This window comes from Typopeltis vanoorti, chromosome 9 (assembly GCF_054136105.1).
Source record: "Typopeltis vanoorti isolate ZY-2024b chromosome 9, IOZ_Tvanoo_1.0, whole genome shotgun sequence".
Lineage (NCBI taxonomy): Eukaryota > Metazoa > Arthropoda > Arachnida > Uropygi > Thelyphonidae > Typopeltis > Typopeltis vanoorti.
In genome coordinates, this window is record NC_143557.1 from 122,961,014 (window position 1) to 122,987,278 (window position 26,265).

The following is a 26,265-nucleotide window of genomic DNA, read 5'->3' on the forward strand; positions in this document are numbered from 1 at the left end:
CAGTAATACTGTGATATCCGAGCAAAATGAGATTTCTCTTCTTGGACGTACCTGAACCTCTTCTTGGCACAGCTACATTTCACCTATAGCTTCTATAGCTGCCAAACATTTGGTGTACCTTTTCACAGAAGACACTACTTCACACCTTCACAACGATTAGCCGTTTACAAAGTTCATATCCGCCAATCCATGGATTATTGCTCCCATATTTGGAGTGGTGCACACCAAAATCCTCTCTAATGTTGCTCGATTCTGTCCAGAAGAGAGCAATCCAGCTAACCAAAAATTCCCTTCTCTTACATACCCACATCAGTTCCTCTTTCACAGACGTTCAGTTTCTGCCTTGTGCTTCTTCTACAGATATTTTCATGGACAGTGTTCTGTTGAACACTGGCCACTATTATTCCCACTCTCCTCTACAATTATTAAAACGAGAGCTACTGTTAACCAGCACCCTTTTACAGTCCATCTTGAAACTCACTGAACCAACTTCACTGTCTCCTCTTTCATTCCATCCACTTTTGTTCCTTGGAACAATCTTCCCCACCCTTCCTTCCTGAAACATTACACCCCTCAGCTGTTTAAGCAAAATGTGAACAGATTCCTCCTTTCTTCTTTCCTCTTGCCCACACATGGCAGTAATGTGCTACTGGTCATGTGGCCTTTTGTGTGTGGATCATATATATATATACTATATATAATTTATGATCCAGTCCAGTCTCTGAGAAGAGAAACTTTTCCTAAACCTTTCTTTCACCGGTTCCAGACTTAGTTGATCTCTAGAAGGGGAATGCACATTTTTTCTCCCAGCAATTCAGTGTTTCATCCCGTAAATTCAAGAAAATCGACCCTGTAATCCACACAAATTCAGACAATAACATATATTGATAGGACTTAATACTAGGAGATGGAAGCATTTGTTTGCCAGTCTCATCATTGGTTGCTGCTTATAATTAGTGATAATCTTGGACCAGTTATCTCTAATTGGCTACCAGTGGAGATTGAGTAGGCAATTCACAATCTCTAATCTACTCCCTGTAAGGGAATAAAACTCGTTAGCTAAAATGTGGATTCTAGTTGTTAATGCCATTACTGTGGATGGCATTAACAACTAGAATGAAGGGAAAATTCTAGTCTCCAACTTTTCAAATATCATGGCACCTGCTGAATTGCGTGACATCCAAATTCCAGTTCATCTGGTATTAGAACGACGCATGGCTGTGAATTTTAGAACTCGTTAGCTACATTTTTTTACTCATATCACCCCTATGGAGCAATATCCGAGCATATAAGTGATATCTTGAACACCTCTTTGTGGTACATATCAGGAAAACGATGATCATGATGATCGTTTCTGCATAATGTACAATGTGTTCCTGCAAATTTTCGCTAGTTTGATCACTGGATGGTACTCCAAATATTGATCATCCTGTATACTATGATTACTATTATTATTATTACTATGTGACACCTCCAGGGAGCCCAATGACTCATCGTGGGAGGGCATACTACTCTACTTCGCAAAATTCATCTCATCCTCTCCACTATGACACCACTACCATCAACGCTATCTATCGCCCATCATCACCACCAACAATAGTGTTTTTTGTCTGTAAATTCCGTGGGTTCTGAAGGCCGAATTGTCTGTACGCGGGATTAAAACCCCGAGTTTTCGGGGAAAAAACCCTGCTACCACCGTATGAGATCGGCTAACTCACCTTGAACTGAAAAAGCCCATATACGGATTCCCCTCGTTACGACGAGAATCGAACCCAGGTCTTTTTCAATCGAAGGGCGCAATATTCCATTGTTCTTCCAATTCCGCTACGGCGGCCTATGTATTAACGATTCATATTATTTTAATATTGACAATGATGATTATATATACATTTTTACCATGAGTAACTAATATATATATTTCCAAATTGGTCTGAAAAGTTTTTGGCCAAACAATGAAAAAACGAATTTATAAGGTGAGTTAGCTGATCTTAGACGGGATTAGCAGGGTTTTATCTCCGGGAAACTCGGTTTTTCATCCCGCATACAGGCAAATCGGCCCTTCAGAACACACGCAATTTACAGACATAGAATACCAGTTGTGGTGGAGGTGGGTGGTAGATGGCGTTGATTCGTAGTAGAGATTCGGTGTAGTGGTTGAGACAGTTGTAGGTGTCCTCCCGCGATGAGTCTTCGGACTCCTTGGAGGTGTCAGGAATAATAATAATAATAATAATAATAATAATAATAATAATAATAATAATAATAATAATAATAATAATAATAATAATAATAATTTCCAAATTAGTTTTATTTTTCAACATAATCTTCCGTAAGACTAATACATTTATTCCAGCGATGCTCCAGCGCCATTATCCCGTCCCCGAGTGGTTCTCAGTTAGATCTGAAAAATACCCCTCTACAGCTACAATCGAAGAGCTGACCAGGAGGAAGAGTTTTAGTTTTGGAAAGAGACAGAAATCAGAGGGAGCCAAATCTGGGGAATAGGGTGGATGTTCCAATTGTTTCATAGTGCAGATCCCTTAATTTTTCCATTGCCAAAACACCTTTATGGGCAGTTGCATTGGCCTGATGAAAGATGATTTTTTCTTATGCAAACTGGGTATTTTATCATGAATTGTTTCCTATAGTCTGGTTAAAAGATCGAAATGATATTCCCCGGTTATTGTTTCACCCTTTTCAAGATAATTGATAAACAAAATACCTTTCGCATCTCAAAACGCTGATGCCATGACCTTTCACTCATCAACCTACTACTCAATCTAAAATATTTAAACGGTTACTAGACATTAAAAATGAACGGTGGAAACTATCATAACAAACAGATCCATCACCCCCCCACACACACACACAAAGTTATATTATTACCAATCTCTTCAGAAAAGCTAAGTCTAGCCCTGAAGCTAGAGTTAGCTTTTCTGAAGCTTTTTGCTTTGCACTACTAATATTTTTTCATTATTTAACCAACTCAATAATTATACAATTTTCTTTCCGGAATTTTATTTTATGCTATAATTAACACACGCTATCATGTAAAAAGCATGTTATATAGCATATATTATTTTATACCTAGGTATTGATTATTTTATACCTAAAGACAGTGCCTCCTTATCCATTGGGCTAAACAGGCTCAATATAACCCAGGAGCGCCATTGATCCATATATGTATTAAATAATGCATATAATTAATTATATGTATTATTTAATTATTGCTCAATCCAATGTGATTAAGGTGCCAAATTTTTTTTTAGTCCAGGGGCGCACAAACTTGTTAAGACGCCACTGTTTAAAGATCATACAATAAGCATCACCATTCCAACTGTGTCTATCATGTTACACCATACTTTCTTTGTCTCTTTTTAAACATGTACTAATTTTCACGGTAATAGTACTATAATTATGTACTAATTAATTAATTATTTATTTACGTAACGAAATATTATTGGTAATAAATTTGTACTAAAGAAAATTTTTTTAAAAAATTTATCTGCTTGTATATGTGATATTCTATGTCAGGGATTCCCTTCAGCTGCCACTATTGAGACGCACCTAGTAAGTTGAGCCTCCTCAAATTGCTGACAATATAGTTAATTATTTATGATTACATAAATAATTAACTATATTGTTAATTGCTAGAAAATAATTAAGCTCTGTTGTAGTAATAGAAATCATCACTATTGATAATCTTTGAGTTTATCTTAAGATACATCAGTTAACTTTCTTAATTACTAATAAAATAAAATAAAATAAAATAAAAACTCACAAATCAGATTCAACAAAAGAGTAAATGGTTTAGTAAAAAAACACAGACCAGTGTAGCTCTTGCTTCACAGTGTTAGCACAAGCGCTACTTCAGTGGAAGTAGCGCTTGTGCTACTTCCACTGAAGTAGCACAAAGATAGTCTTATTAGTTCGAGTCTAGTCACTTCGACCGGTTCCCGAGTTAGTCGATCTCTGGCATGGGCAAGCTGGTTTTCTCATCCCGTAAACTCAAGAAAATCTATCAGAGAACCCACATTATTTCAGACAATAACATATCCTGTTAAGGTTAGGTACCTAGAGATGGCAGCACTTGTTTGCTCGTCTCTTAATCGGTGCGCCTATAGTGATAGACATGGACCAGCTATCTCTGATTGGCTAACGGTGGAGATTGAACTGCTCACTCAGTCTACAAATGGTAGAGAGGGTTTAACCTTAAAGGAAGTGGGCCTCGCCTACTTCCTTTAAGGGGATAAAAAGGTGTTAGCTTATTATTATTATTATTATCATTATAAAAAACTAATCATTGTAAAACTAAACTAAACTAAAAAAATCAACAACTAAACTTTGTAAAATAACACTTTACAACGTTACTCGAGATGATTATTGTAGATATGTAAATATTTTAGCAATCAATAAAATTATTTTTTATATATTATTATTATTATTATTATTATTATTATTACACTGCCACCTCCACGAAATCTATGGCTTATCGTGGGAAATCCAGTGGACACATAACATCAGTTCATTTATTTTATACACTTAAAATCTAAAAAGCAAACTACTTTCACTAATAATCTATTACTCACAGTATCTGTTATACTATCCTTAAACTAATTCACCGATGTAGCTTTAAACACACACTCTCTCTCGCTCTCGCAATATATTCCACTCGCTCACCAACAGTCATGAGAAAAATATATTTATTCCCTAAAACATTAAACAAGTTTCATTTGTTTTCCAATTGGATACTAGATATTCTATTTCCAAAATGCTGAGAGAGAGTACTTCTTTTGGAAAATGATTTAAATAAGGTGTGCATATATATAAGACAGCCTAAAAGTGGAGAAATGAAGAATGGAGAAACAATTGAAGCCAGGTAAGCCAATTAAAACTCTTAATCAGTTAATGAACTTCTATTAATTCTTAATTCTTTCATTGCTAACCAAAAAATTTACCCAATAGATTTAAAGAGTATTAAATGAAGTCAATTTTTTTTTTGTTTTTTGCTTAGAAGCAAAGCCTCTAAGCGAAAAAGACAGGGATATAATTTCTTGTTAAGTATACGTAAAGTAAAGTGATTTGGACGTACAGTCCCGTTTTTAGGCCTATGTCCCGCTTTTTTCAGAAACGTTTGCGGGACACCTGTCATCACATGAACACAACGCACACGCAGTAATAAGTGCTTGTTGAACACGAACATTGACAGTTTTCTGAATTTTTTTTTCTCTTCATCGGAAGTTGTTTTTAAACTTTGATGAGTTAATACACTGTGTTATTATATTTTTATCATAGAAATTATTATTATTATTATTATTATTATTATTATTATTATAGCGGATGATGATATAACGTCTGTGAGGCCCTATTACGGGGAAGTACAGCACCATCTCAATCTCCCCAAATTTTATCCGGGCTCGGGACCGACATAGCTGACGAATCAGGCCTATAGCTGGGATGTATTCCTGACTGTAATCCGTGTGTTTACGGGGCTTGCGGGAAGAAAACCCCCAAATAAACTCGGGAGAAAAACCTTGCTGTCCACGCCCAAGACCGGCTAACTTGGCTATTTCTGAGAAAGATCCTTAAACTCCTCACGTCAACGAGAATCGAACCAAGGACACTCCTTTCGTAGGCATATGTTTACGAAGACATATGCGTGGACGTCTTAGAGAAATAACTAGACGAAAAAGAAGCTCATGCCGCCTGACATGCACAATAGCTAGAACTGTTAATTGTTACACATATGTTTACTTTAATATGTTTAACCTGTTTTTCTTTTTTATAGAAATTAATGGTAATTTATATATTTTTATTAAAATGCGCATTTAAGTTAAATACTGTACACTGTATGAATTATTGATTTATTAAATAAATGTTATCGTACAAGTATAAATGTGTGTATATTTTTTATTACAAATTATGAAAAGATATTGGGGAAAGGAGCTCGTAAGAGTGCCCCGGTTTTGTGTTAGACAAAAATGATAACATGAGTTCTGTATACAGAACTTATCTTCTGATGTTCCGTGTTAGCGGATTTGATATATTTTTTTATTAGTATTCCGATGTTGACCATTGAGATACAAAAAAACATACTATCCAAAATAACTTAAGTAAATATAATATGCGATTTCTACTAACGATTTTTCAGATATTATAAATTTTCTTTATATAAAGATATTGTTCTTCATTAAAGAGAAATATCAGCTGCGCAATCACAGATAATTACATGAAGCAACTCTAAGGAAAAATTGAACTTTAAATTGCACACTCTGTGAGTCTAATGACGTTTATAGCGAAAGTAAATAAAATTGCAGCTATTATTGTTTGAATATGGGTCATTTCCTTCAACAGAGTCAATTATCTTATTTTAAAACGAAATTTGCGTTTTTTTATTGTGTGTTATTTACCCTACTTTTGCACAATTCAGCTACAGAAACTAGTTCTGTAAACACCTCGACATAATTAGATTTCTAAAGTTTAAGGGAAAATCAGTACAAATGGCATGATTAAGAGCTAGCAACAGATAGCGCTACAATCATTGGAAAAACGTGCCTTTCAGTGACCGGAACTTCTGGACTTTGAGGAGCAGTATTTTAGTTTTACAACTTATGTGTAAGTAGTACGAGTTTGAATGAAATTCTGTTTGGCGTAGGAGTAATAAACATGAATGTTATCAGGATTCGTGTAGATTACGAATTACATAATGCACTAACGTTTCTTACTTTATTTTGTCAGATGCTCATAAGTAGTCATTATGTTGCTGAAACTTCAGATAAATTTGGTTCAGCATCCACATAGAAAGGGTTTCCCGGAGTAAGTGTGATGGGTCGCAGGAAAAAAGCGCATAGTTCTGTATTAGTAATCAGCGTGGTAACCCATTCTCCATCTAAAATTATGCAGAACTTAACTGCACTGTAAACTATGAATGTAATGAGTAGCAACTTTTGGATGTTTTGAATAGCAACCTCCTTCCCTCCCTATTATTATTTTTATTTATTTATTTAATTTTTTTTTTTGTGCAGAAAAGTAATTTTAAGTAAAATAGCAGGATTTAAGAAAAATACTTGCATGTTTAGCATGTGTTGTTTCATTAATACAGGCTACTAGCCTTCTGACGGCGCCAGTTTTTGTTTATACTTAAAAATGTGTCATAACTATTTTATAGTTGGTTCCAGGGAATTTGAGGAATCTTCATCCCCTCCCCATATCAAAAATTATATGAGAAGCTATTGAGAATTGTTAAGTAAATAACGAAAAAAGCAACGTGTGTGTTAAAATATATTGGGAATAACAAATACGATCAACCACTCGCTCGTGACGAGTAGGTTTCGTCATTTGGCGAGTAGCTGCTGACTGGACAAAACAATGTTTTATTTAATAAACAATAACTTTCTAAATCTAATCTTTGTTTAAACTTTAAGAAAACACAGAAGAATATGAATACTTTAGTAACAAAGAGTAACACATTTATATTTTCAAAAAAATCAATATTATTTTTATATATCAATATATTAAAAAAAATGGGGGGGGATTCTTAGAGTACATTGTTTTCCCCATGATAAGTAGGATTTTACATAATTGGTTGAGCCCTGTATATACACAGGTGTGCTTAATTTTATATATATATATATATATATAATGTTTTAATTATATATATATATATAATTGTTTTAAATTAGAGATGCCAAGATATATTCTGGTTTCATCCTTTATCCAAGTGTAAGCAAATAAAGTTTGCATATGAAGTAGCTTCACGACTGGACTACTTGTATATAGAGGCTAATGACTTCACACCAGTTGCCTTAGTATCAAATAATAATCCCATAATTGTGGTAAGGCAATTGATGTAAAGTCATTAGCCTCTATATACCAGTAGTCCAGTCGCGAAGTTACCTTGGATAAAGGATGAAACCAAGAATATAATTTCTTGGCATTTCTAATTTATGGTCTCTAGGGATGGATTCTGTAGTGCTAATATACTATTGGTTCACATCCTTTTGTAGGTGAGATAAACAAAAAATAATAATAATAATTATTATTATTATTATTATTTGACACCTCCAGGGAGGGCAGCACCTACTCTACAACTCTCTGTTTCCACCACTCAACTTCATTCATCCGTCATCCACATCATCTACATCAATGCCATCTACTGTCCACTACCACCACCACTACTATTTTCACAGACAATCATAAACATCCATACCCATGGTGGGATTCGAACCTGCAGCCTTTTGGCTGGAGAGCCAATATGCTAACCACTTGGTAGTTCGTTTTTGTTATGAATAAAATAACTAAACCATACCACAAGGAAATGTTTTACTTCATATTTCTGTATTCATATTTTTTGCTGTGAACTGAAAAAAACATCAAGGGTAAAATTTATAATAATCTGTTTACTTGTTGTTACATGACACCTCCAAGGACTCATTGTGGGAAGGCAAAATCCACTGTTTAATGCCACTTAATCCTATGTGTACATGCTATCCACCACCTTGCACACTGCATGGCCAATTTGCTTGTATGTGGGATGCAAAAAAACTAGTTTCCAGGAGAAAAATTAGTAGGCTCAATGCTATGTTAGAGCTGCATAACTTGGCCTTAACCTAACTTTACTTGACAGGCAATTTATCCTATATTCATAATTTGCTATCTCTTTCAACTGTATGTGTTCTCTAGTTGGTTCATCTGTTTAGCAGGAAAAAAATGCAAGTTTCCTGGAAAAAAACTTTGCCACCTCTGTATGAAACTGAAGTTGACTTAGCTGGTTGGAGTCAAATGTTCTTTTCATCCTAGACAGGATACAAATAGATCTTTCCAGCTGAGACACATGCCATTTAATGTGTTATGGAGGTAACACATTAAAAATAAATATAAATGAAATACAGTGATACGTCATCTACCTGACCCTTGAATAATGCACTTCAGTTTATTGGTTACTATGTCATCTGACACCTGGAATAGCATTTTGGAACTGCACAGTTAATTAACCACATTAATTTTCCCCTATATCTGGATAATTAAGATTACAGTACTAAAATTCAAATTCAAAATTCTTATCTGGGGCTAGAATACCTAGTATACTTAAATTGAAAAGAAGCAAATTTTACAGAAGAATATTTCATTAGAAGTAGTACAAGTTAGCACTGAATGTAGTACATGTATAAAAGTCATTAGCCAATGAAGTGTAATTTTTATGAACTTAACTGAATCCTATCTTAAACTGCATTGCAATTACTTCTCAAGTTTCTAGAACAATGTATCACACAATTTTACATATAGAGAAAAGTGATTTTCAAGTCTTCTGAGAAATTAAATAAACGCCTACATTTTTGCAAACGTAAAAATTAAAAAGTGTATTTTTTTTAATTTCATTAAAGCATGCTAAAAAATATTACATTTCTTTCATAATTTGTCAGGCAGCTGCAAGGTATTGTTATTCTCTTTCTGTAAAGGCTTGTATTATCTGAGACACTTTCATGCATCATATAATACTTTAGGCTTTTACAAATTTATATGAGAATATTTTGAATATAGTGAAAATAGACACTTCTTAATTGATAATGGGAAAATATTTCTAAGTTTTTTTTTTTTTAATTAATATATATATATATCCATGGAATTTGGGTCCACTATTTTTCCCATTTCTTTCCAGTTCATGTACCTAGATATTATAGCTTTACCTATACCATGTCTGGATATGAAGGTTTTTTTTTTGCTGTCTGGGAATTGGATGTAGTTAATGATTAAGGTGACCTCATTTCTCTGACCTTCAGAAACCTATTTACTAGTTTTTAAATCTGCATAGTCTTTTTTGAGTCACTAAAATGCAAAGTTCCCAGTAGCATTCATTAATAGTTATACAAAGAGAATTCTTATTTAGTTGGCTGTTTAAGTTTTTTCAAAACAGTATCATTGTTCTGGTAAAAAATTTGATGCATTTCATTACTTTGGGCAGATGACTCAGTTCTAGCAGAATGGTTAATACTTATTTTGCATTGAAACCCTATTAGTCAAAAAGAATACCCCTTAAAGTATAGTTAATAAAGTTTTACATGTTAGCATATCAATGTGTTTCTGTTAAGTAGTACGTGGAGAATATTATTTGAGGGTAAAAAGGAACTATTCAAGAAGGAATGATTTATTATAAGTTACCGTACGAACAAAAATTTTTGCTAATACTTACGAAATTTTGTGAAATCTATGATCTGAATTTGCAAAAAAATCTTAGACATTTGTTCTTTTATTCATGATAGGTAAAGAGATGCAGTATTTTTTTTTTTTTTTTTTTTTTTTTAATTAATGTAGAACAACATATCCTGCAGGAATACTACCTTCCCCCTTTATTATTTTATTTTATTTATTTATTTTTTTACATTACTTCCCGCCTCCACTTGACCAAATAACTGAATTATGATGAAATTCTATGAATATATGAATATTTTATCCTAGGTTATGTTCATTAGTTTATTCACTTGCCATCAGAATCAACATGGACAAAATTGAATAACATCACATCTTGGCTATATTTGAAAGCATTGTTTTGGAGAAATTGATAAATATAGATGATGGTGGGAGCATTGCAAGAATTGTTATTGATATCAATGACTTCAGTCACTTGAATATATTTTTATTAAATATGCAATGAAGAATTCATAAACAAGTTTGTATAAATACATGTTTTCATAAAATGTGCTCTCTCCCATGAGCATCAGTTTATATGTCTGTTTTATTTTATACTTCTCAGAAATTATTATTCATCTTTAATCCTTTATCCAAGTGTAAGCAAACAAAGTTTGCACATGAAGTATTTTCATGACTAAGCTACTTGTATGTAGAGGCTGAAAACTTCACATCAATTGCCTTAGTATTCCTTTATGCAAAGCACACTTCCTTTCAGACATGCATAATGCTAAGCATTAAGAGAGAGAGTGTCACCACCTGGACCACTTTTAATCTTTATTGTAGTCTCATCAGTGGGAGCCAGACCCAGGAAGATACTAAGGTAGAATTAATGCAGAAATCATAGGTTTCCCATTATCCAAGTAGTAAAAAAAAAAAAAAAAAAAAAAAATTAAAGTTTAGAAAACTTTCCAAATTTCTAACCTTTCATTTTTCGTTTTGTGCATTTGACATTTGTCTTAATTTCATCATCATCATCACGAACCATGGGCTGGCTCATTGCCCATTGGTGTCCGATGCCTCCTTCACTATCTTCTTCCACCTTTTTTTTTTGTCCAGTGCATAGTGTCGTAGTTTCTGTAAACCCATTCCACACTATTCCTTTATGTCATCTATCCATTCTCTGTATGTGGTCTATCTCTACTGTTTACATCATCCATGATACCAAACATGAATGTCTTTAACTTCTGGTCCTCACTCATTCTGCAGATGTGGCCAAATAATTGCAGTTTCCATTGTATAATCTTCTGCATTAGATTCTCCTTTGGTTGTATCTTCCAATAGAGCACTTCATTTCTGATTTTCTGTACCCATCCTATTCTTAGAATTTTCATGTAACAAGTTCTTTCAAATGCCAAAATTCTTTTTCTTGATTCCTTATGTATTACCCAGGTGAAGCACTCACAACCACCTATGGCAATGCATTCCATACATTACCCACTCTCCAAACAAAAAATGTAGTCCTAACATTGTTTTTAACTGCACTCTTACACACTTTCCAGGGATGACCCCTGATTTTCTCCCTTCCTGCAATGTACAGAAAAAAGTTATCAGTATCAATTCTATTAAGCCTCTTTAATAACTTATATGCTTCTATCATATCTCCTCTCTTACATCTATCAGCTAGTTTTTGGAGCCAACAGACTTTCAGTCTATCATCATAAGAAGCATTCCACAGACCTGCAATAATCTTTGTTACTCACCTCTGGATCCTCTCCACCACTTCATCACCAAGGAATCCAGGTGACCAGATAGATCTGTGCACAATAATCCAGATGTGGCTTTATTAATGCCTTATAAAGTGGAACAATAACTTCACTATTCCTGCTTGTCAGTGTGTTCTTCAACAACTAATTTCATGTTTTGTTTTGGCCACCTTTGTAATATGTCTTCTAAACTTCAGTTCTCTGTTCATACCCCCCCCCCCCCCCAAGTCTCTTGCACCTTTCAACTTCTTGCAGTTCAGTTCCATGAATATAGTACACAGCATGTGATCCCATACTTAGTGCGGAATTTAAAATTGAGCTGAAAAATAATGTGAGATTAGAAAACAATGTGGAAGCTGATAACTAGATACATGAGCAAAGATATATAAATTGAAATAAAACCTTTATTTAAAATAAAGAGCCAGTAGGCTTAATTTAAATAATGAAATAAAACCATAAAACAAAATTAAGATGGCAATGAATTCAAATAATGTGAATTAAGAAAAAAGTTAGTTAAAAATAAACCTGAGTAAACACAGTTAATACATTCACTCCAGACAAAAGTTGTGCTCATGGGGGATGGGAAGTGACAAGTCATCTCATACTTTCAGTTTGTCATCTGTTGGGCACATGACAAATCATTACACGTTTTCTAGAGAAACCGAAATTATGTTAGAAGGGAAAGACTTTTTGCTTTAAAAATACAAATGAGTATAGAATTTATCTCACTGATAATTAAGAGACATTCTATAATTGTTTATATTTGCAGATTTCTAAAGGTGTAGCAAATATTAGTTTTACACACACACATTCTAACAAAAAAAAAAAAAATCTTTCAAATTGGCATGTGAAACATGTTGGAGCTCCTGCTGGATGCATGACAAGCAAACACAGTCTGGTGTGAACCTGTTAATAGCCAGCAATATAAATGACAGCATGTTGGCCATTTTGGTGGATTTGTCATCAGATAGGAAAAACTAGTTATGAGCCTGGCTCATGGTTCACTAGATAAAAAGATCCTTTTTATAGGACTCATGTTGAAGTATGGAAGTTTATTTTGCACTTGGTTAGACTATAATAAATTCATTTTTCACTTGGTTAGAGTATAATAAAATTAGTTTAATCCTTTATCCAAGTGTGAGCAAACAAAGTTTGCGCTTGAAAGTATCTTCAGGACTGGGGTAAGGTGGTACAACACCAGGGCAATTTGTTGCAAAGGTGGAGCAAGCTACCAACACTCCTATCTCAGTATCTCCTATAATGCAAAACACATCTCCTTCCGGATATGTCTAATGTTATGCATTAAGGGAAGGGCCACTACCCAGACTAGTTTCGACCTTTATTGAGGTCTCTTCAGTGGGAGCCAGGCCCAAGTGGAGATACCAGGCAGAAGCATTAGCAGGTCATCTCTACCTATAGGAGTTGCCAAATGGTGTGCCACCCTTTTTTAATAAATTACTCTGGATTTAGAGAAAGATGTTGAAAGTTTATTTTTCGCTTGGTTAGAGTATAATAAAATTAGTTTAATCCTTTATCCAAGTGTGAGCAAACAAAGTTTGCAACTGAAAGTAGCTTGCTCCACCTTTGCAACGAGTTGCCCTGGTGTTGTACCACCTTACCCCAGTCCTGAAGATACTTTCAGGCACAAACTTTGTTTGCTCACACTTGGATAAAGTATTAAACTAATTTTATTATACTCTAACCAAGTGAAAAATAAACTTTCAACATCTTTCTCTAAATCCAGAGTAATTTATTAAAAAAGAGTGGCACACCATTTGGCAACTCCTATAGGTAGAGATGACCTGCTAATGCTTCTGCCTGGTATCTCCACTTGGGCCTGGCTCCCACTGAAGAGACCTTTTTCAGTGGCCCTGAGAGAAAGCTCCATGTTCCAGTCCTTCTTCAAACCTGTTCCAGCGGATTCCAGCAACAGTTTAGGAGAACCGAAAAGAGAGCTCCGATTGAAGTCCTGCCTTGGTAAGATTCCTTTGTGGTTTTTTTTTTTTTTTAGGCCTATACACGGCATTCCGCTATTTTATAGGAATAGACTATCCTTGGAAAGTCTTCTTCCTTTCTTTCGTTAAATAATGTCTTCGGTTTTACCGAGGGTAAGAACCCTCGGGTTCGAAATAGATACTGGTATTCACCAGAGGACGTTTGCGAGGGCTATATTATTGACTGCGTCGGGGCAGACAATATTTCCGGTTTCACCCCTTATGGGGGGGGGTTTCAAGTTGTATGCAAAGACGCTGCTACTAGAGAAAAACTTCTGAAAGGAGTCGAGTGCGAGGCAAAAATTTTTCAACCTTTTGTGGTAGGAAGCTTTGTCAAAAGAGTAAGAATAGATCGTTTTCCGCTTGAATACTTAGAAGAAGACAATGACATCATAACTAAAGTCTTCTCGAAATGGGGAGCTGTTCGGGATATCAAAGTTGGCACGGACGATGAGATCCCACAATGGAAATCTGGTGAAGTCACCTTTTCCGTCATGATGAAGGCAGAAATTTCGTCAGGATAGGATCGGCCAGGGTAATGGTGAGTTACCCGGGAGTAAAGAGGCAATGCTTTAGATGCGGCGCCCTCACTCATCTAGGGGCCCAGTGCCCGAAGTTAATATGCAAGAACTGCCTAACAGCGGGCCATACAGTAGCACAGTGCCAGTCAGCATGCCTAAAATGCGGCACTAACGGCCATAAGGTGGACACCTGTCCGGACAAACCTGGCCGAAAAATTGGGAGGCAGTATTATGCCCAACACGGAAGCAACAGCCAAAAATGTCATTGGCACAGAACAGAATGAGTTCCCTACCCTGAAGGCCGCGCATGAGGGAACAACAAGAAAGAATCATGCTGCCACGTCTGAAACACTGCCGAATACACCAATAGAGAAACCTACAAGCAGGAAAGACAAAAGGCAGAAAGAACCAGCCACTGAGCAAACTGCCACTACAAATGTAGCGACCGAAAATAACTAGCAGCACCAACAAAAAGGAACTATCACTGCAGTCACAATAGACGAAGACACGGAGGCAGTAGATATGGAAATCAACAATGCAGAAAGCACACAAAAGAGGCCAGCCAGCCCTGAAGAAGTAAATATAAAAAAACCAAAACCAGCTGAAGTTGGAAAAATAAAGTCAACTTCAGAACCCACAAAGTTCCCTCACGCAAAGGCCAATGCACCTATATTGCATCTCTTAAAAGATTTCCCCGAGGAGGAGGCGAGACTACGAAAAGCAATAGAAACATTCGGAGACATTCAACTGATACTCACAGGACAAAACAGGCCAAGAGTCGTCAGTGCAGAATGGAACGACGTGTTTGTCGATAATATAGATGAAATCACTCCTGAAAAGATCATTGGTCTTATCGATGCAGAGGACGACGTGGGACTAGCACTGCACAGAGGCCTCTACGTGCTAAACCACGTCAGTGGAGACAAATTAGCAGATCTCATCATTAAAACCCACAACAATAGACAGCAGGAGGATTTAAACCTCGGATAACAAGTCAGTCGACTCCTAGTATCGATCTGCCAGAGGGGAAAAAAAAAAAAAAAAAAATCTGGTTTGTTTTTTCTTCTTTTTGTCCTCTTTCAGATTAGAATTTTTGTTGTAAAAAAGGTCTATGTCTATTCCACACAGGAGGGGGTATCCTGAGAACCTGGGCTGCGAAGGCTTACACCGAGGCGGTGCAGCTCCTTGTGGGCTGCATCACCCAGGCCAGGCTCTGTCCCCGCTCTTCTCAGTATTAAACTGGTCATTCCAGTTGAAATTTCAGAATTTTCCTAGTTTCTTACAAAAAGTTATATGTAATTTTAAAGGTTATTTACTAGTTCCTCTTTTTCATGTGGTGCTTCTTTCATTTGTTTTTCCCCACTTTCCTCGGGCAGACACCTGAAGAGGTGACTGACCGGGGAAAGCTGAAAAGAACGGATGGAGGGAGATAATGTCGGAGATCTGCTTGGTGCTGACATTTAAGTCAGGCCAAGTAGATCGACTGAGGCCTCTTTTAACTATCTACTGCTATCCACTCTATCTTTCTCCTCCTCTCTCACTATCAAGCTGACTCTCAGCACAACTTTTTTAAATCTAAAGAGGCCAGTGATGAAAGGCATGAACTCCCATTCGACCTCAATAATGGTCGAAACTAGTCTGGGTAGTGGCCCTTCCCTTAATGCATAACATTAGACATATCCGCAAGGAGATGTGTTTTGCATTATAGGAGATACTGAAATAGGAGTGTTGGTAGCTTGCTCCACCTTTGCAACGAGTTGCCCTGGTGTTGTACCACCTTACCCCAGTCCTGAAGATACTTTCAGGCACAAACTTTGTTTGCTCACACTTGGATAAAGGATTAAACTAATTTTATTGTAATAAATTCAGTTTAATCCTTTATCCAAGTGTGAGTAAACAAAGTTTTCACCTTAAAATATCTTCAGGACTGAGGTAAGGTAGTATATTTCTCTAAATCCAGAGTAATTTAATAATAAGGTGGCATACCTTTTGATAACTCCTATAGGTAAAGATGACCTCTTCATTGCTTCTGCCTTGGTATCTCCACTTCTTGGCCTGGCTCCCACTGACAAGACCTCAATAAAGGTCGAAACTGGTCTGGGTAGTGACCTTCCCTTAATGCATAACATTATACATATCCGCAAGATGTGTTTTGCATTATGGGAGATATTGAGATAGGAGTGATGTTAGCTTGGTCCACCTCTGCTACGAGTTTCCCGGTGTTGTACTACCTTACCTCAGTCCTGAAGATATTTTCAGGCGCAAACTTTGTTTGCTCACATTTGGATAAAGGATTAAACTAAATTTATTATATTGAAGTATGGATTTTGCACATACTCAATAGAGATTTTTTTTCACTCCCACTTAGAGAGTTAATTATATTAGACAAATTATATTTGTATTTTAATCTTTTACCCAAGCACAATACACACTGTAGTGTGAGAAACAAACAGCCATGGCACTCATCTTAAGCTGCAGGACCACCTTTTGCTGCAATAACTGCAGCAGTCCTGTGGGACATACTTTCCACAAGTGTAGAATAGCTGTCAATGGAAATTTTGGACCATTCTTGGGCATGTAATGAGATCCTGGACTATTGTGGGGCAGACGTCCCTTGATCTCACCCAACTCTTCAGGTCATCCCACAGATGTTCAGTAGGGTTGAGATCAGGGTTCTGTGGAGGCTAGTCAGAGTATAAGGGAAAGATGAAAATGTGGTGAGTTTCATGTCCACAAACCATGCAGTTACAGCAGCAGCCTTGTGACATGGTGCATTGCCTTGCTGAAAGAAACAGTTTTCAGTTCCACAGAAATGCCACAAAATAGGAAGCATTGCATTGTCCAGAATGTTCAGATATCTCTCGAAGTGCAATGTTCATGCCACCGCAAACAGATTTCTGAGGCCAAACCAAATTTCGTAGTAGTTATGCACTCTGGTAAGAGATGTTTACTAAGTATCTGCCACACCCTTCCATCTGCTCAGTAGAGGGTGAGTGATTTGTTGCTCCATAACACAGCCTTTCCAAGCTTCCATGTCCCACTATATATGCTCTTTGTACCACTGAAGATGATGCTGCATGTTGGTTCAGCAATGTGGGGCTTACATATTATTTTCCCACCATGGAAACCCATGTTTATGAGCCTCAGTTCTGAATGTTTTTGTGCAGATTCATGTTACATTTAATGCCTGGAACATTGCATTCAATGTGTTGGCTGATGAATGGCGGTTTACATATTTTCTTTGTAGCGCCCTACTGTCATGTTCGGTGAGTGTCGTGGTTTGTTCACTGCAAGTAGCACTTACATTTGACTCACTGAGCTACTATCTCAGTATGGTATTACTGATCATTGACCTAGGATGGACCAGTTTGTCAAAAATTTGCTGATAGGCCTGTAGCATGACAGGCCTATCACAGTGCTTCTTTCAAACTCCATCAGTTCTCTTCTCGCAGCCATTTCACCTGGACACATTTGCACTGACTTGGGAGCATCATATTCCTCCCAATTTATACTGGCTACAAACACGACTCGTTACATGGGACGATACATCTTGCCCATGGGGTGTCCATTGACTTCTTTCCAAGCAGTGTGTATATACCCATCTAAAAGGAAATGTGGGATGCTGTGTATTATGCAATGCTGAGGCAACTGTGGTTAAGTCAATAGCCTCTGTATACATGCACTAGTAATCTAATTTTAATGATACTTAATGTGCAAACTTTTGCTTACACTTGGGTAAAGGATTAAAAACTATTTAGTCTAGTATAATTTATGCTTAGTTGAATTCAATACAGAGAGTTATTCCTCCCCCGCCTCCATTTTATCCCATTCACTTGTATATAGCCTATGTAAATCCCATTCTGGGTGTTATTGACTTTGTCATACCATGTGCAGTCATACCATTCCTGCACATGGTATGACTTAATATCCTAAGTTTTGGATTTGTGTTTAAGTTACATTTCTATTACTATCAGTTATATTACAAATTCATAATGTAATGTCCCAAACTTTTTATTGCATGTCCATTTTTAATCATTTAAAATAATGATTAATTTATAATTTGTTTTAGATTTCCTCATGTATCTTGCGGTTTGAATGGCCACTGCAGCAGCTCATGGTATTAAAGCGGTTTGTAGGAAGGTAATTCGTGTAGGTCATCAGCTGTTTAATGAATATCTACTGGTGACTAATGCTGTCTTTTCCACAGCCATGGGAGCAACAGGAGATGTCATTCAACAACATTATGATATCTTAATGGGTGATAAAGAAGGATGGCAACCAGTTCGCACTCTTCACATGTCTGCTGCTGGGTTAACCACCGGTGTGTTATCCCATTATTGGTATGTTTTATTAGACCGCTGGTTACCTGGTAGATGCTTTAGGACTGTTATTAAGAAAGTTGTTTATGATCAAGTTTTGTTTTCACCAGTAAACATCACTGTCTACTTTGGTACTGTTGGCATATTAGAAGGCTCCACTGTAGCTGTAGTTAAAGAAGAAGTTCTTGAGAAGGGAGCCAAGATATATTTAGCAGAGTGGATGATATGGCCACCTGCACAGCTGTTAAACTTTTATGTTCTTCCTTTGAGATTTAGAGTATTTTTTGACAACATCATATCACTTGGTTTTGATATATATTCTCCATACATTAAATATAAATATCAAGCAAAAAAAAATGATACAGAAGATTGACAAAAGTATCATTTTAGTGTTTAAAAATTAATGTACATTTTAATGCTGGTGTAGATTTAATATTTATAGAAAGTCTATTCAAAGAGCCCCAGGTTTGTATAATATAATTAGAATTAAAATTTGAATAGATTTCATGATGTGTATGTAGATATTATCATATTTGTTTCACAATGTATAATTTTCAAGCATTCCAAACTTAACTACAATAAATTAAATTCTATAGGCTCTGGTTTCGAATCTCACTGTGATATCAATATATGTCTTTAAGTGATATGATCCTGCACTGCTTATAGTGGAATGCAGTGCAGAATTATATCACTCTCCATGCAACTATCACCATGTTTATTGTAGGATTGAAGTAGCTTGACAAATTTACTATGTTTGATCTCAGACCAAAGGTTTCCGAATTGTCCATTCATGGTACTAATGTAATAGAAGCTGACAGCTGGAGTTTTTTTAAGCTGGATATTTTTATAAAGAAATATCAGTGGAAATTCCACTGATATTTCTTTATAAAAATAAAATGATATGTTTATAATATAGGTTCAATTCTATTTTGCAACTGACTAATAGGTTATAAATAGGCATAACTGTATGTGATTCATATTAACATTTCCATATTAATAAAATCTTAAATTTTGCATATACAGCAACATTACAATATCTACCATGATGAAATTATAAATTAAAGATGCCAAGAAATTATATTCTTATAAACAAAGTTTGCACGTGAAGTAACTTCACAACTGGCTACTTGTACATGGAGGCTAATGACTTCACATCAGTTTCCTTAGTATTCCATAATGCAATGCACATCCTTAGACTTGTATAATGCTGTGCATTATGGGAAGGGCCACTACCCTTAATGCATACTAGGTTGCATTACTTCAACCTTGGAGTTACCTTTTGGTCTGGCTCCCACTGATGAGCCCTCAAAATAAAGGTCAAAAACAGTCTGAGTAGGTGGCCCTTCCCATAATGCATAGCATTATAAATGTCTATAAGGATATGTGTGTTGCATTATGGGATACTAAGGCAATTGGTGTGAAATCATTAGTCTCTATATACAAGTAGCCCAGTTGTGAAGTTACTTCATGCACAAACTTTGTTTGCTTACATGTGGATAAAGGATATAACCAAGTAGAAAAATTTTCAACATGAAATTATTTAGATTGAAATATTCAAACTTCAAACTTTTATTCAAAACTTTTTTCCATAATAAAATTAAACCTGTTTGGCGTATTCATTTACTAACAAGCAAAGTTTTTAGCCAAATTTCTTGACTGTCTTCAGTGCCAGTGCATGATTATGATTGCTTCATAAAAATTTACTTGAAAATAAAGTAATTACTTTAGTCAAATCCTGTTTAATCTTTATTATTATTATTATTATGTAGTATCTCCATGGAGTCCAGCGGCTCATCGAGAAGACCCAAATGAAATATTTTACACACAAAACCTATCATATCTCTCCTTAAACTTATTCACTGTCAGGGAACTCAACTAATTCTGGCAATCCATTCCACTCCTTCACCACTCTCCACACAAAAAATCTAGTCTGCACACCACTACTGACCCCATGACCCCTAGTTCTCTGACCATTGGTCATATATTGAAAAATTTCCTTGGCATCAACTTTATAAAATCCCTTTATGATCTTATAAGTTTCTATTATGTCCCCTCTTTTCTGCCTATCAACCAAACTTTGTAACCTACACACCTTCAGTCTATCCTCATAGGGAGCATTCCACAGACCTGTCGTGATAGTCACTCGTCTGAATTCTCTTCGCTACCTCCCTATTTCCTAGAAATGCAGGTGACCAAATCTGTGCATAGTAGTCAAGATGCAGCCAAACCATAAGCCTTATAAAGAAGGATAATGACTTCTCTATCTTTACTTGTTAGGGTGTTTTTCAACATCCAAGTAATCCTTTGCTTTTACCAACTTTTGCAATATGTTGAACTTCAACTCTATCCACCATTACTCCAAGTCCTTAACCTCACCAATTTGCTGCAATCCAGTCCCATGAATATGACACACATGTAACCTTTTCAACCCGAAATGCATAACCTTACATTTTGCAACATTAAATTGACAATCTTTATCATTTATCCACAATGCCACTTTATTTAAATCATATATCTGCATCACCTTTATCAACTATTGCTCTCCCGTTTTACATCTTTAGCAAACAACTGAATACCCCCCCTCCTTAAATCTTTCCCTATAGCGCTAATATACAAATTAAAGAGTAGTATCTGTAGTAGAACCCTGAAGTAGTCCACCAGTCATTTTCATTCTCTAAGATTCTATTCTACCATATACTGCTTTCTGGTGTCTGTCAGCCATCCCCTCTTATCCGTGCTACTAGCTTCATATCCATTCCCACTTGCTCCAACATTTGTAATAATATCATGGTGTAGCCATTTCTTTTATCCAATTGTGCTGTCACTTTTATTATAATGAATAAGTTACTAAGACAGGACTTACCCTTTACAAATCCATGCTGCCCACTATAGAGTATTGCACCCCTATCTACCCACTTTTGGATTTTACTTTTAACCAACTTTTCCACTACTTTAACAACCACTCTTGATATGTTAACTGGTCTGTGGTTTTCTGCTTCTGTCTTGCAGTCAACTTTATGTAATGAAAACATCTTACCCTCTTTTCACTCCCCTGCCAGAGCTGCTTAGATTGAACAACTGCATCAGAAGCAATTGCAATTCTCTTTTGCATTCACATAGTGCATGGGCTGACATGCCATCAATTCCCACAGCTGTATTCACATTGATATCTTTTAATATGCTGAACACATCCTGCTCATCTACTTCAATTTCAATATGCATCTCTGCAAAATCATCCACCTGGATGATGCATCTTTGCCAGATACTCAACTATTTCTTTTCCCTCTGTCACCTTCCTAACATCAGCATTGCTTAAAGTTATCCTATCATAGTAATTTTGCCTCTTTACTTTAGCCCACTTAGCTAGCTAATTTTCTCTCAATTTAATTATCATAGCTCAAGTATCTATTTTGTATTTAAGTACTTTGTATTTATTGAGGTGTTTGTATTTAAACTCATTTGTGACTTATCATGATTGTTTGCTTCTATTGTAACAAATATATAATGAACTGAAAATAGATTATGAATGTATTTAATTTGTAGAACTCTTCAGTTTAGAACAGATGATTAGTACAGAGAAACTGGCCTTTAGAATACGCAATTTACAGACAAAGATGTTGATGGCGATGATGATATGAACGTCATAGTTGGAGAATTAAATAGTAGTGGAGAGGATGAGATGTATTTAGCGAAGTAGAGTAGTGTGTCCTCCCATGATGAGTCCTTGGACTCCCTGGAGGTGTCATGCAATAATAATAATTACATTTTTTACAACAAATAAAAAGATCTGATTAATAGAATTTGTAACTAAATGGATAATAAAGTTATTTAACAAAAAAAAAAAAAAATTCTGAAATTCATACGAAAAAGTTTATTGTAAATGTAAGAATACTTCATCAAACATTTTTAGAAAACAAGTATAAATATGTCATATGTTCTTGGAAAGATACTGGTAGGGTTGGGAAAATGTGCACATATCTTTAACAAATTAAAATTCATATGAAATAAGAACTCAGTTAAATATGTCTGTCTGTATAATATATTTAAAATTTGTGATTAGATATGACCTTTGATTAGCATATTTTATTACTGAAAATATAATTACCATTTTAAATGAATGTAAAGTTGTACAGAAATGGGAAAATTTATTTTTTTATTAAATTTATATCTCACTCTGTATCTATCTAAATGAGATATCTGTAAATATGTTGCAGTTTGTACATATGAACATATTGAGGCTTTGTGGTTGTGAGCGATGACAGTGGGAATTCTGTATGTCATGAGTTTTGAATGGTAATTTTGCTTTATATATATTTTCAGGGTCCTCTCTCAATGAGTACCTGATTGTTTGGAGGTGCTTTTATATATATATATATATATATAATAGTATATTGTTGGAAAGTTAATTTTATTCTTGGGAAATGAAAAACAAAAATTTCCCTCAAAATAAATTTATGCACAAAGTCATTAATATTGTAATTGGATATGTCTTCTTTTTGTAATTTAATTCTTTCATCAAATTTATATTTTTATTAATATGATCATTTCCTACTGTATACCCTCAAGTCATTTAACACCCCAACCGGCCATGATGTCTATAGACGTCCAGAAAAATCTGGATACGATTCTGTAACACCTATTGATTAACATGGATAAGAAGTGCAGTTTGGTTTCACTATTTCATCCACCATGGCTGGTAGAGAGGTTAAAGGATATTGTGAATGTCCAATATAATTTAATTAATTTTCATTATTAGCTTCCCATCGGCAATTTTCTTCCACATTAAATCTGTCCATTATCATCTTAGATTTATCTTATTTTTTTGGATATTTTCTCTGCCATCTTTGCTTTAAAATTTAACATTTCCCATTCTGTTTGTGTCCATATCTTAGATTAGCACTGTCCACCATTCCATTCCCATTTTCCTTTTTGTGTTAGGCTCAGTGGCTTATTTGAAACCTACTTAATGCACTGATTGGGTGTTTAATCACCCTGCATAGCTTATTATGGCTATCAGTTGCACATTGTTCTTCTGGCCTGTTTTGTAGGATGAAAAAAACCTTGCGACCTCTGTATGAGACTATCTTGCCTTCATTTGAAATGTCCTGATAAAAGTTCTTTGTGTTGAACAGGATTTAAACCTAGATCTTTCCAACCAAAGGACATCGTCAAAACTGACTAAGCTACTTAGGCTGTGCTTATATATATTCTTGTGTGCTCATGTCAAGTCCCTCTTGAATATTTCCAATTTTAGTACAGTGATACTATTGATGTAATTTGTCCTCTGTCCTAATTTTCTTGGAACTCTTATCGTGGCCTTCAGCTGCTTTATTTCTAATTCAGCTGTCAGCTTCACAAGGTTTGAAATGATTTGAATATTGTCTTTTATACTGCTGTTTTAGTGTTCCCATTCCATATGTTTCATAAATTTATTCACCTGGCTTCCCACCATAACAGCCTTGCTTATTCTGTTGCATATTTTCATCTTTAATTTACTATTTTTACTAAAAATTGTGCATAAATGATTGAAATATTTTACTTGTTCTACATGTTCTTTATTGATAATGCAGATTTTTTTTTTTTTATTCAGAATTCTCTTTCCATATTTTGATTTTTGATTTTTATACCAAATTTGTCATGGCAATTATTTCATTTAGCTAAAGGCTTGAAGTAGATTTATTTACTTCTAGCCTTTAATAATGTGAAATTGCATTGCACCATATAAATCTAGTTTAATATTTTGGATATCAGGTTTGTTGCCTCTTTTCTTCATATTATGATCTGTATATATGGTGAATACCTGGAGATAACATGCAACTTGATCTTGCACATAGTTTTTTTTTTTATCAAGCTATACTATCTTCCTATATGTATAACTATTCATAACAGTGTTTCATGGTATCAGCAATATCAAGGGGGGGGGGGGAAAGCTTGTTTCTGACATATCTAAACATCAAAGGTAGTTGATCATTTCCTGTTTCCAATCCCCTTTATGCTCTAACTCTTGTATCTAAACTAGCCTAAAGAAATCATTTTCTTGTGTATATCCTAACAAGGTGTACCAGATATCAGAGTCTAACACGATACTTCATGAACTAATTTCTGATCAGCATATTTCTAAATTTCTCTTTTATATTTTGATATTCTAGAACAGTTTGCATTAATTTCCCTCACCTTTATCATGGGTTTCCTCTTGGTCTTTTTTCCTGCCATTTTTATTTCAAACACTAGTTTTTCTAATCTACTATCCAGTTTACTGACCTTGTATTAGCTCAGCTTGCACTTTCTTGAAAATTAATATCAAGTTCTTTTCTGATCTCATTTTTAATATTGTCTGCCACTGATTTACTCCTCCAATTTTCCTTATTACTTTTATATCAGTTACCTGCCTCTTATAGACATGGGCTGGTTTTTGCCAAATTAAAAACTGGTCAGAAGAACACACAAAATCAAGACATAATACACTGCCCTACAGCCTTATCTGTTTGGCTGTAATTCAAAACAATTCAACCATCTCATATCATTTTTAACATATAAATCGGAGAGGTTGATCACTATTTTTTTAATTAATCTCTCTGATACAGATGCTAAAATCAGTTTGAATATGGTCTTGCATGTTGCTAACTTGGTCTTTTAGTGAAGATGAAAAGCTTCACTAAATTGTATGTAGAAATGTATATTCTTTTTTTTAAATTTAAATTTAATTTTTTTTTATCATTTGTCCTCTGACTTAGTTTGCCATTTTGAAATTGGGCTTGGGATGTTGAAAGTTTATATATGTCACATGGAGAAGGAAATTTTTTTTTTTTAATTGCTGTTTTGTGTGATTATACAGCTCTTCAGGAGAGTGAAGTAAGCAACTTAACTGGTGTTGGATTTGCAAGTAAGCTAATAGTATCAGTAATATTTGAAATAGACTATTTGTCTGTTTCAAATAATTTGAAATGAACAGTTTCAAATATTCTGTATTCCTGATGCTTCTGCTGCATTCATAATGTTTTGGAATTATGAAATAAAAAAAAAACGTTTTTCATGTGCTCTCATACAGAAAAAGAAGTTTTTCTGTATGAGAGCAGTCCACATCTGTTTGCAAATATATTACTCTGAAATAGCCAATATGCACAACATACAACAGGGATACATTTTTTTTTAAATGTTTAAGTGCACTGTTGACAAAGTCTAATTATATTGGAACAAAGCACATCACAAAAAATTATTCTGTGTGGACAAATAAGAAGAATGCTAGCTTTATGCTGCCACTAGAGAAGCTACATTTTAAAGCCTTGCAAATATATTTGCAGGTGTATGTCGACTGCATTAACATTATCTGATTTAAATTTCCGTTTTAAATGCATAAGCTATTGAAGTTATATACCTTAATTTTAACATGTAAGGTTTAAATGTTTTGTATGAAGCATGGTTAGATATTCTCTTAATAAACTGATAAACCACTGAACTCTTATGGGAATTTTTTTTTTTACCAACTTATCAGTTTTATATGATAGAGGTTTATTGTCTAGCTTAAGATCACTGCCCTGCT

At 35.1% G+C, this 26,265-nt stretch overlaps 1 protein-coding gene across 4 annotated transcripts; it reads left to right on the forward strand.

Annotated features, from left to right (window-relative positions):
• The first annotated feature begins 4,809 nt into the window (after positions 1–4,809).
• On the forward strand, positions 4,810–23,128 carry LOC150103492 (mpv17-like protein 2). Of its 4 annotated transcripts, none has more exons than XM_090397517.1 (3): positions 6,545–6,615; positions 18,476–18,727; positions 22,269–23,128. In XM_090397517.1, the coding sequence occupies exons 2-3, from the start codon at positions 18,502–18,504 to the stop codon at positions 22,361–22,363; spliced, it is 321 nt and encodes a 106-aa protein (XP_090253643.1). In that variant the 5' UTR covers positions 6,545–6,615; positions 18,476–18,501; the 3' UTR covers positions 22,364–23,128. The 4 variants fall into 4 exon arrangements, with proteins under 4 accessions (XP_090253642.1, XP_090253643.1, XP_090253640.1 ...); XM_090397515.1 differs by lacking the exon at positions 22,269–23,128 and adding an exon at positions 13,636–13,868 and having other exon boundaries at positions 6,584–6,615; positions 18,476–19,569; XM_090397516.1 differs by lacking the exons at positions 6,545–6,615; positions 22,269–23,128 and adding an exon at positions 4,810–4,879 and having other exon boundaries at positions 18,476–19,569.
• Positions 23,129–26,265: the final 3,137 nt, after the last annotated feature.

Bases quoted from the DNA above. Each gene is read 5' to 3' on its own strand.
- LOC150103492 (XM_090397516.1), top strand. From the start codon at position 18,502: ATGGCCACTGCAGCAGCTCATGGTATTAAAGCGGTTTGTAGGAAGGTA.